Below are 16,701 nucleotides of genomic sequence, written 5' to 3' on the forward strand. Positions count from 1 at the left end.
AAAAGAATTCAAATTGTTAGTAAAGAAACATCTCCTGAATAGATATATACAGGACTGTCTCAGAAAATTAGAATATTGTGATTTTCTGTAATGCAATTACAAAAACAAAAATGTCATCCATTCTGGATTCATTACAAATCAACTGAAATATTGTAAGCCTTTTATTATTTTAATATTGCTGTTCATGGCTTACAGCTTAAGAAAACTCAAATATCCTATCTCAAAAAATTTGAATATTCTGGGAATCTTAATCTTAAACTGTAAGCCATAATCAGCAATATTAAAATAATAAAAGGCTTGCAATATTTCAGTTGATTTGTAATGAATCCAGAATGTATGACATTTTTGTTGTTTTAAACTGCATTACAGAAAATAAAGAACTTTATCACAATATTCTAATTTTCTAAGACAGTCCTGTATATAAAACTTATTTAAATAAATAAATAAATAAATAAATGTAGATAGCATATGGTATGTGTGTAGGTATAGATATATATTTATACATATAGATATACATTTATATTAAAAATGGTTATTGGTGCAAACTATAACTATACATGGTTTGAATTTGTTGATGTTATAAAATGTATGAATATGTATTGATTTTATTTATATCTAAATGTTAAACGGAAAGACCTTTTTTTTCTTTATTTTCTGTTTTATGCTACCTCTTTAGGTTTGCTTTTCATTTTTGTTGTACTGTACTGTGTATTATGTGTCGGACCCCAGGAAGAATAGCTGCAGTTTTGCTGTAGCTAATGGGGATCCAAATAAAAGTATAAAACTATGCGGACCTCAGAATGTGCAGATTGGATTTTTCCATCCCTCCTTTCAGTAAACCCAGATAACCAGTAGTGGAGATGAGGGAGGATGAGGGTGGTGGCGTCCCCCCCTGAAATAAAAACGGTCCAAATCATCCCCCTGTAAAACTGCCATCCCTCCTTTCCATCCCTTATGTCATTTCATCAATGAATGTGGTTTTACTGCTATTTCAACATTTAGAGTCATCACCAGAAAAATAACTTATTTGACAATTTTCACCTGTTTTAAGTAAATTTTCACTTGAAATAAGTAGGAAAATCTGCCAGTGGAACAAGATTTATCTTCTTATTAAAAGCAAAAAAATCTTGTTCCACTGGCAGATTTTTTTACTTATTTCAAGTGAAAATCTACTTGAAACAGGTGAAAATTGTTGTTTTTTCCAGTGATGAGTTTTGTTTTAAGTGTAATGAGATTTTCTTACTAAAATGAGACATTTTAACTAGAAATAAGACAAATATTCTTGTTAAGATTGTGAGTTTTTGCAGTGATCCATGTTACTTATCCTGTGAAGGACAGAGTCATATTGATAAGTTCAGAAAAGTGTTTTTTATTGTTGTGTTTTGATGTATTTGATGTAAGCCCAGTGGATATTTAAAGCTTACAGAAGGCTGCATTTAACTGCTGCTATGTCATTCCTGCAGTATTTCTGCAGCTGTTTTGGTCACTGCTATTATTTGTAATATATTATATTATTTGTAATCAGCACAAGTTATCTGTCCCCATGATAAAATCCACCACCCCCCCTGATTGTTTTTTTACAACTCGAGCCAGCCCTGGTGATGGTGGCACTTCATCTGGACTTTCAGCAGTTTAGAAAACCACCTGTTTTCAGCTACAGACGACCACAGGAAGATGTGAGCTGCAGCCGGGGAGCCAGGATTCCAGGGAAACGTGTTGATGCTGCTGGTTGTCTGGTTTCTCTCCAGTCCTGCTGGTTTCCATCAGGGACGCCCACACAGACCAGGAAACATGTTCACTATCCAGGCCAGCAGATCAACAGATTGTACGTAGTGAAGCGTAGTTTGACCTCAAAAAGGAGCCTAATAGCCAATAATTCAGAACGCACTTAAGAAAGGCCAACACTGCTTCAGGTGACAGCTCAGCGCACCCAAACTGGAAACCATGCAAGGAACGTTCAGGAAAGCAGCAGCAACATGCAAACCTGGGGCTGGATTCACCAATATGTTCTTAAGAACAATCTTAAGAAATGTTTTAAGATCTAAAATTAAGAAATTCATGAGAAAGTTCTTAAGTGCAATTCCTCAATATTTTCTTAAGAACCGTCTTAAGAACAGTCATTTCTTAAGAATTTCTTATTTTTCCTACTTCTTAAAATATGGCTGTATCCGAAATGGCATACTAAGTGCTACATGCTACATACTGCATCAGTATGTACTGTATACTGCATACTAAATGAAGGATTCAGTACGGCTGTACATCAGAGCCGTCACAATTTTAATAAATGTATTAAAATGAACATAAGAAGTTGAGAAAATACTTAAGAACTTTTTTGGAGAATATGACTTCTCTTTTTTCTTCTTAAGACTGAACTTAAGAAAAAAATTACACTTAAGATTTTTTCTTCTTAAGACTGTTTTGTGAATCCAGCCCCTGCTCTCTACAGTTACAGTAAGAGTCCTTCCTACAGCGACGGTAAATGAGCACCAGGACACGCGGCTTCATCAACGGTTTTTATTGAAAAGTGCAGCTCAGGCGATGCTGCCGGCGTTGGAGGCGATCCTGGGCCACAGGTCGGCACACTCTTTGGCCACCGGCCCCGTGATGGCTGAACCTGGAAACACACGGGCCAATATTATAGTCCCAATAACGCTAAACTGTAACAAGAGTTGAACTGATACGTCACTGATACAATCAGACTAAAGAAACAGAACTGCTAAATATGGCAGGATCAGGTTTACTGCAGGTAAAGTTGTCTCATCCCTGATTGAGATCAGTCAGCCACGGTGGGGCTGCCGTCTCACCCACAGAGATGAATCTATATTCCCTTCTACGACAACTCACCCAGCCACTGAGAGGACAGAGCAAGTGCTTTTGGAAGGGAAATGCATTCAAAAAGGAGAATAACCCCCATCACACAGAATAAGTTCAACTGCACTGGTTTAAAGGTCCAACTATTGGAATAAACACACAGCTTGATGTCTTTATTTGTCTCAGTGCATTACGCCACAGTACCAAAGCAAATAAAGCTCCAAATTAATAATATTGAAATCCAACAAGTTTCATGTGTAAATTTCTTGGTACTAGTGGATGAAAGATTGTCCTGGGGAAACAGAGTATGTATGCAAAAGAATTATGAGTCCTATGGCATTATTAGAAGAGTTTCTTTCTTAGTTAATCAGTCCTGTCTCATGATATTATATTATAGTCTCATTTATCCATACTTGACATATTGCAACATTGTTTGGGGCTCTTCTTATTCTCCGCACTCCATATTTTTGAGAATGATTTCATATTCTACTCATCAAGCACCTTCTGCTCCCTTATTTAGCTCATTTAAATTATTATCAATTTTTTCTATTAATATGTTTCAAACATGCCTGTTTAAGTTCATTCATTCCAGGCACTTTTCATCATGTTTTTCTGTTATCAGATATTCACTCTTATGCAGGTGGAAGAACTTTCATTTACCTCTTTGTCTTTTACCTCCACTCACAAATCCTTTATCAGATTCCATGGCCCTCAACTCTGGAACTCTTTAGATCGGTCTCTTAAGTTTATCATCCTTAAACATGTTTAGGACCAGCTTGGTGGGGAATCTCTTATCCAGGCTAAATTAATAGGCTATTCTAATTGAAATTAAATTGCCATTTTATGGATATTTTTGTTTTTGTGTTTATTCTGTTTTTCTTTGTTTCTTTTACCTTTTTCTATTGATTGATTTGTTTGTGATTTTTGTATTGAGGGGGAGGATTTTTTATAAGCCCTTCTTTTCCTCTCCTGCACAATTATTTGTCCTTGTATTGTTAATATAATTAGTTTTATCATTGTGCATAAGAATAAATAAATAAAAATAGTTTCCAGTGTAAACATGCCTGCAGGGGAATAAAAAGGTACACCATGTATAACTGAGCCCTGTAGACTTAAATACTCACCTTTCATTTCTCCTTTGTTGTTTACTATGACGCCTGCATTGTCTTCAAAGTAGAGAAACACGCCGTCTTTTCGCCGATACGACTTCCGCTGGCGTATCACCACCGCCGGATGGACTGGGGGGGGGGGGGGGAGCATCATTCTTATATTAACATTTACACTTTATTCTCAATATGTACATTTCATGTGAAAAAAAATGCAGGATGGATTTTCTCTGGTCATGTTTTTGACTTAATAGCAGAAGTGAACATGCAACCAGTTGGTTATTTAAACCAGGCCATGCAGTCTCTCACCTTAAAATACAACACACTTACAATGATTCACAACAGATACTTTCATAGAACTGCTAAATATAGCAGGATCAGGTTTACTGCAGGTTAACGGTTGTCTCATCCCTGATTGAGATCAGTCAGCCACGGTGGGGCTGCCGTCTCACCCACAGGGATGAATCTATATTCCCTTCTACGACAACTCACCCAGCCACTGAGAGGACAGAGCAAGTGCTTTTGGAAGGGAAATGCATTCAAGAAGGAGAATAACCCCATCACACAGAATAAGTTCAACTGCACCTCTCTGGAGAAATCCCACTTGGAATGCACCGTGCAAACTTAAGAGGCTGCAATTCAACTGGCATCTATTACGATAAACTGTCTGAGCGTGTCAGTTGCAGCACAGCTCCGTGTCTTCCCACCAGGTGGGTGCGGTGTATTTGAGGTACAGTCCAACATTTCTCTCTACTGAGCTACAGATGAGACGATATGTGCTCTACATGTGTTCCTCTGACACGCAGACGCCCACAAAGTGAGAGAATGTTCTCGCAGAGCCAATGTTATTTAAGTAGCATCTTCACGTGGCAACACATGCTCACCTGAGCAGGTGGAACCATTTGCTACATGTTTATTGGACATAAATGTACTTGGAAACAATGTTGGTACTTTTTAGAAGAAGAATGTCCAAATATCAGTGAAGCCACTTAAGGTTTTTCTCCCACTAGGGGAGTTTTTACCTGCCATTGTTTATGGAATAATTGCTCGGGGGTTTATGTTCTGGTCTCTGGAAAGATCCTAGAGACAACTGTTGTAATAGACCGGGGGCTCTAGAGCCGCCTAGTGGCTCCTGGAGCTTTTTCAAAAAGTTTTGATCTTTTTTCCCCCTTTTTTCTCTTTTCTAATCTTGAAATTTGGACCTTTTTCTCGAGATTGTACTTCAACATTAATCTCGACATTTTTCTTGACTTTTTTCAACATTTCAACTTTTCCTCAAGATTGTACTAAATAATAATCTTGACATTTCGACTTTTTTCTCGACATTGACTTTTTTCTCAAAGTGCATAATGAAAAAAACATCTTCCCCTAGTTCTAACTAATATAGAAACATGCAGCATGTGTTGTCTTCATTCCAAGACTTAATTTTTTGCAGCTCCAGACCTATTTGTTTTTTGTCCAATATGGCTCTTTCAACATTTTGGGTTGCCGACCCCTGTAAGAGACACTATATAAATAAAACTGAATTAAGAAAAGTTTCATCTTCATTCTTGCAGGTTAACAGCTGGTCCACCTTTTCCCCTCCAACTCATTTTAATGCAGATGCCTGAATTCCAGTCAGCTGGTTTTTCCACCTACCCTTCTTCCTGAGTTCTGGCTTGCCTTTCTTCACCGTGGCCATCACCATGTCACCCACTCCTGCAGCGGGCAGGCGGTTCAGCCGCCCCTTGATGCCCTTCACGGAGATTATGTACAGGTTCTTGGCACCTGGAGGACAAACAGTCTGGTAAAGTAGGGGAAAAAAAGGCAAAACACAAAAGCAGCATTGCAGACTTGAGAATAAAATAAACGGGACTAAATAATTGAGTTAACACTAGAGCTTTGCTGCTACACTTGGATGCGTTTGTCTGCTTGTCTCATCCCTGATTGAGATCGGTCAGTCAAAGGAGCTACTGCCGTCTCACCCACAGTGATGACTCTGATATTTCCTTCATCGACAACTCACCGGGCCACGGAGGAGGCAGAGCAAGTGCTTTTGGAAGGAGTGATGCACTTACAACATGTAAGACTAAGATACAGACAACCCAACACGGTGGGGGAAAATTAACAACAACAGTTATGAACACTTCAGTGACGTACACAATTCAAAAAAATGAATCCCCATCAGGAAATTAACGACTGACGAGTCAAGAGTTGATAGTTACCAGCTCAAACTTCTCCAGTCTTTCCAACTTTCTTAGCGGGTCAGATACGATTAAAGACAGAAATCTACCCAAGAGCTTACAGAAACAGGTTTTAAAGAGACAAATGTGTGAATATTTAGGGCATGACAGAAGCGTTGGAGGCGTACCTGTGTTGTCAGCGCAGTTGATGACCGCTCCCACCGGGAGACCCAGCGAGATGCGGAACTTTGCTCCGGATGAGCCGCCACGTCCTGCAGCAAAGCACACAAAAGTTCACTCCTACCCAAGACACGCAGAGCAGCACATGAGGGTTGTTATTATCTATTTATTTTAAACTGGCAGTGTTAATTCAAATACGAGCATGTGACAATCAAAGAGATTGAACAAGTGAATATTGGATCCTCCAACGTAAAAACTGTACACCTTCCTTAGAGCTGGAGTAACTAGAAATAAGAAAATTGTAAAATCAAAGTCAAGCACAACTTTCACCTACAGCTGTTTCACTCTTTCATTTAACATTTTCCTGCAAAATCAAACATACTGGCTCTTTTCTTTCACACACGAACCAAAATGTGCCTTTGATTAGTTCTATCCCACTGTGAAATGTAAAACACAACAAATGATTCTCTTTTCTCATCCATTTTTCTTTAAGCGAGACTAGTTGTCTCATCCCTGATTGAGATCAGTCAGCCACGGTGGGGCTGCCGTCTCACCCACAGGGATGAATCTATATTCCCTTCTACGACAACTCACCCAGCCACTGAGAGGACAGAGCAAGTGCTTTTGGAAGGGAAATGCATTCAAAAAGGAGAATAACCCCCATCACACAGAATAAGTTCAACTGCACTGGTTTAAAGGTCCAACTATTGGAATAAACACACAGCTAGATGTCTTTATTTGTCTCAGTGCATTACGCCACAGTACCAAAGCAAATAAAGCTCCAAATTAATAATATTGAAATCCAACAAGTTTCATGTGTAAATTTCTTGGTACTAGTGGATGAAAGATTGTCCTGGGGAAACAGAGTATGTATGCAAAAGAATTATGAGTCCTATGGCATTATTAGAAGAGTTTCTTTCTTAGTTAATCAGTCCTGTCTCATGATATTATATTATAGTCTAATTTATCCATACTTTACGTATTGCAACATTGTTTGGGGCTCTTCTTATTCTCCGTACCTTAATCAATTATTTTTAATTCAGAAAAGATTTTTGAGAATGATTTCATATTCTACTCATCAAGCACCTTCTGCACCCTTATTTAGCTCATTTAAATTATTGGAAGGAGGTGCTTTTGGAAGGGAAATGCATTCAAAAAGGAGAATAACCCCCATCAGACGGAATAAGTTCAACTGCTCTGGTTTAAAGGTCCAACTATTGGAATAAACACACAGCTTGGATGTCCTCATTTGTCTCACGGCAGTGCATTACACCACAGTACCAATGCAAATATGTAGTTTCCTACTACTAAAGCTGCTTTTTAATCACAATTATGTACATTGCATCATGCTGTAAACATCTAGCTATGTTTCATCTTACTGATTCTATTTCTCCTTGTAATAACTAAACTATACAGTCTGATCCCAATTTGGTGAAAGACAGAGTTATAATTTCAAGCACTTAAACTAAAATTCAAGCACTTTTCCAGCCTTGAAAACATTGAAATTCAAGCACTTTCAAGGATTTCCAGCACCCGTATTTACACTGTAAATACTACTGTAAATACCTCCGCTACTATAAATATTGTAATCACCCATGTACAGGACTGTCTCAGAAAATTAGAATATTGTGATAAAGTTCTTTATTTTCTGTAATTCAAAAATGTCATACATTCTGGATTCATTACAAATCAACTGAAATATTGCAAGCCTTTTATTATTTTAATATTGCTGATTATGGTTTACAGTTTAAGATTAAGATTCCCAGAATATTCACATTTTTTGAGATAGGATATTTGAGTTTTCTTAAGCTGTAAGCCATGATCAGCAATATTAAAATAATAAAAGGCTTGCAATATTTTCGATTTGTAATGAATCCAGAATGTATGACATTTTTGTTTTTGTAATTGCATTACAGAAAATCACAATATTCTAATTTTCTTAGACAGTCCTGTATGTGTGTGTGTGTGTATATATATATATATATATATATATATATATATATATATATATATATATGTGTGTGTGTTTATTTCACTGCATAAGCACTTCCTGGTTAGATACCAACTTAATTCCGTTGCTCTGTACTTTTGACATGTACATTGACAATAAAGTTGATTTGATCTAATGATGAATGAACGTCCTGCTGATGACTGAGTGAATTTAACACATTACCACATGCAGGGCTCCGGGAACCCGCACACAAACGTGCTTTTGATCGTGGTTGTTACGTTTTTATACACCATGCTACACCAACTCTCTGAGCTTCACATGTCTATTATTTCATGGACGCTACACGAACTCTGTTTTCACTGTAAAATATCAACCACCGCAACAATCCCCGTGTCTGAACCAAGTATCAAGTAGCGAGTCTAGTTTTCCCTCCGTGTACGCGGCGAGGACCAACATGGCTTCCCTCGCCAACCCGGGACAATAATACCGGTTATAAAGCTGAAATGGTTGGATAAGTTCAAACTAAGACACAGGTTCGCATCACGTTTATACCACTTTCACCCAGAGTTAACTTTTTAAACTCCGGATAATCGTTAAAAAGGCAGATGAATGTGGATTCAGCACGATGTTTCCTACCTCTCTTAGACATCGCTGCAGCAGGGAAAGAGGGAGGGACAGAAAGGAATTGTGGGAAATAAAGTTGAAGAGAAGCTCATCCGGGTCATGACGTAGACATGTCTACATCCGGATCACAGGGACAGGCCTGTGGTGCTTTCAAGGCTGTCGGAAATGTCCACACAGCAGCGTTATTTATTTGTTTCAAATTTATTTAAACAAGAATGATCTTTAAAAATGAATGACATTCCAAATTTAGAATTCGTTAATATTATTTTTTATATAGATACTATTGACAAATCAGTGTCCTTGGTTAATGTCATTCTCTTACTGGCTAAATACCACATACATTGTTGTAAGTGGAGAAAAATGAAGCCCTCTTTCCATTTTTTTATAAATGATTTCAAAAGTTTTTTTGTTTCTTTAAAAAAATATTAAGCCAAATAATCTGCAAAAAAATTATTAACCGATATATCAAAGTATCTTTTATTTTAAGTCTCTTTCTGAATTGTCGATGCTATTTGCTTTAAAAGGCCTTACTGTTCCTTTGTATTGACTTTACTTGTCTACCTTATTTTTGTTTATATGTCTCTTGTTCATGAAACCTCCGAGACGTTCTTATATTTCCTCTACTAGCAGTTTTGTATGAAGTGTGTTCAATAAAAAAAAATATATATATATATATATATATATATATATATATATATATAAACAAGAATGGTATGATAAAAAAGTCCTATATGTTACTGACTTGTTGGATGTAAATGGCAATTTATTGCAATTTAATACATTTGTAGAAAAGTTTAGTTTAAATTGCTCTTATAGAGAATTTAATCAAATCTGTACAGCTATTCCACTTCCCTTGAATTACATGATAAAAAATATTCTTACACACTCAAATGTGTCTGTCAAACTGCCTGATTTAAAAGTCGGTGAATTGAAATTTGGTGAAAGAAAGTGTAATAACAAAATACTTGGAAGTGTGTTTAAAGAAAAGCTATTCAATGATATCAAAAAATCAACAAAAATAAAGATAACAGATAATGAAGTAACGGTAACAAAGATATACAGCAGTTATCTTAAATGGCCAATTTCACCCAAAGCAAAAGAAATTAAGTTTAAAATAATAAACAATATTCATCCTGCTGACACGCCTTCCGTCGAGGAAGCAGAGGCTGAGGATTCAGAGGTTGATTCATTCATCACCCAAGCTGAAGTCACTGAGGTAGTTCGAAAGCTCCTCAGTGGCACCGGGGGTGGATGAGATCCGCCCTGAGTACCTCAAGTCTCTGGATGTTGCGGGGCTGTCGTGGCTGACACGCCTCTGCAGCATCGCGTGGCAGTCGGGGACAGTGCCTCTGGACTGGCAGACCGGGGTGGTGGTCCCTCTCTTCAAAAAGGGGGACCGGAGGGTGTGTTCCAACTACTGGGGAATCACACTCCTCAGCCTCCCGGGGAAAGTCTATTCCAGGGTGCTGGAGAGGAGAATTCGGCCGATAGTCGAACCTCGGATTCAAGAGGAACAATGCGGTTTTCGCCCTGGCCGTGGAACGCTGGACCAGCTCTACACCCTCCGCAGGGTGCTCGAGGGTTCATGGGAGTTTGCCCAACCAGTCTACATGTGTTTTGTGGACTTGGAGAAGGCTTTCGACCGTGTCCCACGTGGCATCCTGTGGGGGGTGCTCCGAGAGTATGGGGTCGGAGGCCCTCTGCTGAGGGCTGTACGACTGTATGACCGGAGCAGGTGTCTGGTTCGCACTGCCGGCAGTAGATCAGACCTGTTCCCGGTGCGTGTTGGACTCCGGCAGGGCTGCCCTTTGTCACCGGTTCTGTTCATTATTTTTATGGACAGGATTTCTAGGCGCAGCCAGGGGCCGGAGGGGATCCGGTTTGGGAGCCACTTGATTTCATCTCTGCTTTTTGCAGATGATGTTGTCCTGTTGGCTCCCTCGAGCCAGGACCTTCAGCATGCACTGGGGCGGTTTGCAGCCGAGTGTGAAGCGGCTGGGATGAGAATCAGCACCTCTAAGTCTGAGGCCATGGTTCTCGACCGGAAAAAGGTGGCTTGCACCCTCCAGGTCGGGGGAGAGTTCCTGCCTCAGGTGGAGGAGTTTAAGTATCTTGGGGTCTTGTTCACGAGTGAGGGGAGAACGGAGCGCGAGATCGACAGGCGGATCGGTGCGGCGGCCGCAGTAATGCGGTCATTGTATCGGTCCGTCGTGGTGAAGAGGGAGCTGAGCCGAAAGGCAAAGCTCTCGATTTACCGGTCGATCTACGTTCCCACCCTCACCTATGGTCATGAACTCTGGGTCATGACCGAAAGAACGGGATCCCGGATACAAGCGGCCGAAATGAGTTTCCTCCGCAGGGTGGCGGGGCGCTCCCTTAGAGATAGGGTGAGGAGCTCTGTCACCCGGGAGGAGCTCGGAGTAGAGCCGCTGCTCCTCCACATCGAGAGGAGCCAGCTGAGGTGGCTCGGGCATCTGTATAGGATGCCCCCTGGACGCCTCCCTCGTGAGGTGTTTCGGGCATGTCCCACCGGGAGGAGGCTCCGAGGAAGACCCAGGACACGCTGGAGTGACTACGTCACTCGGCTGGCCTGGGAACGCCTTGGGGTCCCCCCGGAAGAGCTGGAGGAAGTGTCCGGGGAGAGGGAAGTCTGGGGATCCCTGCTCCGACTGCTGCCCCCGCAACCCGGACTCGGATAATGCGGTGGACAATGGATGGATGGATGGATGGATGGATTTATCCTGCTGCTGAAACCCTAAGGAGAAGGTTCAATTAGGAAGTAGATCCTTGTGTATTTTGTAAAACAGAACCCGAAACAATTGAACACTTATTCTTTTCTTGTTCGGTCACAAAGCTTTTTTGGCTAAATGTGCTGGTTAAATATTGGGATCAACAACTCTTTGTTTAGCAAGTTTCAGGTCATGATTTATATGGATGGTCTGTCAAAGAAGGTTCCAAGATGGTGAACATAATTCTCATTATGGGAAATTATCATACACATAAAAATAAATGGAAAAACCGAAAACCCTCCATAGTCTGTTTTAAAAATGAAATAAAAAATGATATAACATCCATAAAGGTACTATTAGAAGAAAATCAGTCTATAAATGATTTATATGAAACCATGTCAAAGACTCTTGCTCTTTAAGTTACAATCTTGCTACGCTTAAGCACTTTTGTTGAAATGTCAACCCCTATGATTTTTTTTAAATGTTATTTAATCTTTTTTTTTTATCCTGTTTTCTTGTCCTGTTACCAATTACAAATACTGTTGTTAAGATGTATACAATGTATCTACACGTAGAAGACAAATGTATAGGTACATATTTGCTTGTGTGTTGTGAGCTTGTAATGTTTCAGATGCAGCTAATGTTTCCTCAAAGGAATTTTGTAAATTGAAATGTTTAAATAAAGTTTATAATAAAAGTTATTTATTTGTTTCCATATGTGATGTGTAATATTCATTATTATATATTAGTTTCTGCCTGACACATATCCTTTTTATTTGTCCATTCATCCATTCAAGCAGAAGTTGACTACCAGACACTCCTGCAATCCTAAACAGAGAAAAAACGACCTATATTAGAAGTTAAAAGGGGTTTTCACGCCGTCTTTTTCAGTTTTTTTAGTCCAAAATAACACATTTAAGCTTGACTGATCATTCTAGCTTGGCAGTACATTTAATCGTGAATGAACTCCAGTCAAAAATCTGAGGGCAGTCTACCTGTAAACGCCACTTAAACGTTGTTTATTACAGTAACTTATGATTATGCTACTAATAAACTCTATGAATGATCTTATATGTGTTTTTGTTTAATATTGGTAAAATTTAATTAAGTTCGCTTAACAATAACTAAATAAAATGTTGTTTTTTTCATTTCTTTTATTCATTTATTGAAAACATGAGCGTTGGCCCGCTGGTTGCTGAACATCACTCCAGGTGTTTACAACAGGTTTTTTTTATTTTTTATTTTATTGAACACAATTTATAAACAAAAAACACACATACAAACTGCTTTTGGAGGAAATACAATACAATATAAGAAAATAGAACATATTTTGAGAGGTATCATGAACAAAAGACATACACACAAACAATAAGGTAAACATAAATAAACTTAATAACAAAAACAGTAAGGCATTTTAAGCCAAATAGCATCGACATTTCAGAAAGAAATAAAAGATACTTTGATATATCAGCTAATATTTTTTTTGTAATTATTTGACTTAATTTTTTTTATAGAGACAAAAAAACATTTGAAATCATTTAAAAAACATTGGAAAGAGGCTTCATTTTTCTCCACTTACAACAGTGTATATGATATTTAACCAGTAAAAGAAATGACATTTACCAAGTCAATTGTCAATTGTATCTATGTAAAAAATAATATTAGCAATTTCAAATTTTGGGATGTCGTTCATTTTTAAAGATAGCCAATTTCTAATTTCACGCCTGAGACAGGACACAATAGAAACATATGATCAAGTGATTCTTCAGATTCATTACAAAAAGCACAGGGGTCAACTTCAAATTTAAATCTTTGTCTCAAAAATTCAGCGGTTGGATACATTTTATTGATCCATTTAAAATGTGTTTCCTTGACTTTGGGGGGAATGAGCCATTTGATATAGTTAATAAAATATAAAAAAATAAAACATGATAAAGGTCACTTTTTGTTCTTTTTTTAACGAATTAAAAACATTTTATTTCTCCACAAATGCTGATTATTCAGAATGAACGTGTAGCTTTGTCGCCCTCTAGTGGCCACCAATGGAACCACAGTCAGGGCGGATAGAACAGCGTGTTCATGTGGTAGAAGGGTTTTTTTTTAATTTATTTAAATCTTGAAATACAATGAAAGATTAACATCAAAAGCAAAATACAAATACAGGTTCTTCAAACCCAGAACAGTCCCGTATGCAATGAGAGCCAAAGTGGAGGCCGAGATTGAGCGTTTGGTGCAACAGAAAATAATGCAGCCTGTTAAATATGCGGAGTGGGCCGCTCCGATTGTACCAGTGTTAAAACCTGACAACAGTGTGAGAATCTGTGGGGATTATAAACTGACAATAAACAGAGTGTCCAAATTGGAGCAATATCCTATACCAAAAGTCGAAGATTTATTCGCTAGTCTATCAGGGGGGCAGTTCACCAAGCTAGACATGAGCCACGCATACCACCAGATCCCTTTGGAGGAGGAGTCAAAAAAATATGTGACCATAAACACCCACAAGGGGTTGTTCACGTATAATGTGTTGCCTTTCGGGGTCTCATCGAGCCCGGCTATATTTCAACGCACTATGGAGGGGGTACTGCAGGGCATACCTAAGGTGGCAGTTTTTTTGGATGACATCCTCCTGACGGGACGAAATGACCAAGAGCACCTTCAGACCCTGGAGGAAGTGCTAAAAAGATTGGACCAGGCTGGATTGCGCTTGAGGAGGAACAAGTGCATGTTCATGAGCAGGGAAGTTATTTTCCTAGGTCACAAGGTGGACTCCACAGGGTTGCACCCGGTACATGATAAGGTGGCAGCAATCCAGGACGCTCCTGCCCCGACTTCCGTGACGGAATTAAAAGCCTATTTAGGTTTATTGAACTACTATAACAGGTTTTTGCCAAACCTATCTACAATTCTGGCCCCAGTCCACAGACTACTCAGGAAGGACACCAAGTGGCAGTGGGGAAAGGAACAGGTAGATTCTTTCCAACATTCAAAGCAATTAATGCAGTCAGCAGAGGTGTTGGTCCACTATGACCCAGAGAAAGACCTTGTCCTATCTTGTGATGCTTCTCCACACGGGGTGGGTGCTGTGCTTTCTCACCGAATGCCAAACGGGACTGAGAGGCCTATAGGGTTTGTGCCTCGCACGCTAAACTCAGCTGAGAGGAACTACTCGCAACTTGACAAAGAAGGTTTGGCTGTCATTTTCGGGGTAAACAGGTTCCATAAGTACATTTTTGGCCGGCCGTTCACTATTGTGACAGATCACAAACCCCTGTTGTCACTTTTTGATGAGTTAAAAGCGGTCCCACAGATCGTGTCCCCCCGTATTCAACGTTGGGCTGTAACATTAATGGCTTGTGAATATCACATCATCTACAAGGCTGGAAAATATCATGGAAATGCAGATGCATTGAGCCGTCTGCCTCTGCCGGGGGACCTGGGTCCCAGTGTACAAAAGGAGAGAGTGCTCATGTTGGAGACCTCAGACATCACACTTGTGACCGCAGAGCAGGTGCGTACGTGGACCACAAAGGACCCTGTGCTCTCAAGAGTGAGAGAGATGGTACAGAGAGGTTGGCTGCCGGAACAAGAGGGGGCTGATTTTGCACCTTTCACCGCTCGGAAGAATGAACTGAGTGTGGAAAATGGATGTGTAATGTGGGGTGCCAGAGTGGTTGTTCCAAAGAAGGGACAGGCAGATCTACTGAGACAGCTGCATCAAAGCCATCCAGGTATTTCTAGAATGAAGTCATTAGCACGGAGCTACGTGTGGTGGCCTAAGATGGATCAAGATGTGGAGAACACTGTTAAAGCCTGCAGTGTTTGTCAGGAATACAGAAATGTTCCAGCGGTGGCCCCATTGCACCCCTGCGAATGGCCAGACAGACCCTGGCAGAGAGTACATGTGGATTACGCGGGGCCCTTCATGGGAAGAATGTTTTTCATTCTGATCGATGCCCATTCTAAATGGATGGAAGTATATCCAGTGAACTCTTCTACATCCACGGTGACGATTGAGTGCCTTCGAAAATGTTTCAGTACTCATGGATTGCCAGAGATTTTGGTTTCGGACAATGCAACAAGCTTTGTTAGCACCGAGTTTAAAGAGTTCATGAGGAAAAATGGCATTTCACATGTGACCTCAGCACCTTATCATGCTTCCACTAATGGTCTGGCAGAGCGCGCAGTACAGATTTTCAAGCGCCTAATGAACATGAGTGCAGAGGGAAGCCTGGAGACTAGGGTGTCTAGAGCTTTATTTAGTTACAGAGTGACACCGCAGACCACAACGGGCTTGTCGCCTGCTGAAATGTTGTTGGGAAGGAAGCTGCGATGCACTCTTGATTTGATCCATCCAGATATGGCACGCAGGGTGATGAATAAACAAGAGAAGCAGAAGAACGTACATGACAGAAGAGCTAAAGAAAGAGGCTTTAAAGTGGGTGATTCAGTGCAGGTCAGAAATTACAGTCATGGACCAAAATGGGTCCCCGGATTCATAGAGACAGTGACTGGCCCAGTGTCATATACAGTGATGCTGGGGGATGGTAGAGTGGTCCGGAGACATGTGGACCAGATCTGTTCCAGACAGGAGGCATCTGCTAAGTGCACGGGGGACGTCTTACCAGCACCTCTCTGTGCAGGTGAGCCTGCTGTGCTGGGAAGCAGGGCCCCGGAAGACCAGGTCAGGGAGAGTATCGGTCCCGATGGTGTGGAGGAAGGAACTGCTGCTGCTGCTGCTGCGGGGCAACCAGGGACTGCCGCTGAACCCGCAGAGACTCAAGCACTTGGGGTCTCGCAATCTGGCCCGGAAAACACAGGGGTAGGCCTGAGAAGGTCACAGAGACGAATTAACTTGCCCGGTTGGCTAAAGGACTTTGTGGTTTCCTAGGGGACTTTGGGGTTTTGGGTTTAAGAAAAAAAAAAAAAAGCGAAATTGCATTGTGCTTTTGTGTGTTTATTGTTTTGTTTTTTGGGTTTATTTTCAAGCAGGTTGATACAGCCAGTGAGGTTGAGGATGGTTTTTTGATTTTGATTTCTCCTGTGTTTACATTTTGGGGGAGATGTTTAACTACTTAAGGGGGAAAGGGTGTAATAATGTGAAGTACATTTGGGAAGTTACTCTGCCCGGCCTCAAG

At 40.2% G+C, this 16,701-nt stretch overlaps 2 protein-coding genes across 2 annotated transcripts; one reads left to right on the forward strand and one right to left on the reverse strand.

The window, feature by feature from the left end:
* Window positions 1-2,500: 2,500 nt before the first annotated feature.
* On the reverse strand, window positions 2,501-8,927 carry rpl23 (ribosomal protein L23). Its single transcript, XM_061712190.1, has 5 exons — window positions 8,847-8,927; window positions 6,268-6,351; window positions 5,556-5,684; window positions 3,936-4,049; window positions 2,501-2,614 (listed from the first exon to the last, which is right to left on the reverse strand). Exons 1-5 carry the CDS (start codon window positions 8,857-8,859, stop codon window positions 2,532-2,534), a joined length of 423 nt encoding a protein of 140 aa, XP_061568174.1. The 5' UTR covers window positions 8,860-8,927; the 3' UTR covers window positions 2,501-2,531.
* Window positions 8,928-13,605: 4,678 nt separating this feature from the next.
* Window positions 13,606-16,454, forward strand: LOC133421602 (uncharacterized protein K02A2.6-like). The gene is made up of 2 exons (XM_061711254.1): window positions 13,606-13,616; window positions 13,727-16,454. The coding sequence occupies exons 1-2, from the start codon at window positions 13,606-13,608 to the stop codon at window positions 16,452-16,454; spliced, it is 2,739 nt and encodes a 912-aa protein (XP_061567238.1).
* Window positions 16,455-16,701: the final 247 nt, after the last annotated feature.

This window comes from Cololabis saira, chromosome 21, assembly GCF_033807715.1.
Source record: "Cololabis saira isolate AMF1-May2022 chromosome 21, fColSai1.1, whole genome shotgun sequence".
Classification (NCBI taxonomy): Eukaryota; Metazoa; Chordata; class Actinopteri; order Beloniformes; family Belonidae; genus Cololabis; species Cololabis saira.

What these genes read in the sequence shown, in the direction of transcription:
- rpl23 (XM_061712190.1), bottom strand. An exon ending in GCCAGAACTCAGGAAGAAGG is followed by an intron (nt 4,050 to 5,555) that starts GTAGGTGGAAAA and finishes CCCCCCCCCCAG; the next exon opens with TCCATCCGGCGGTGGTGATA. An exon ending in CAACAAAGGAGAAATGAAAG is followed by an intron (nt 2,615 to 3,935) that starts GTGAGTATTTAA and finishes GTGTGTTTCCAG; the next exon opens with GTTCAGCCATCACGGGGCCG.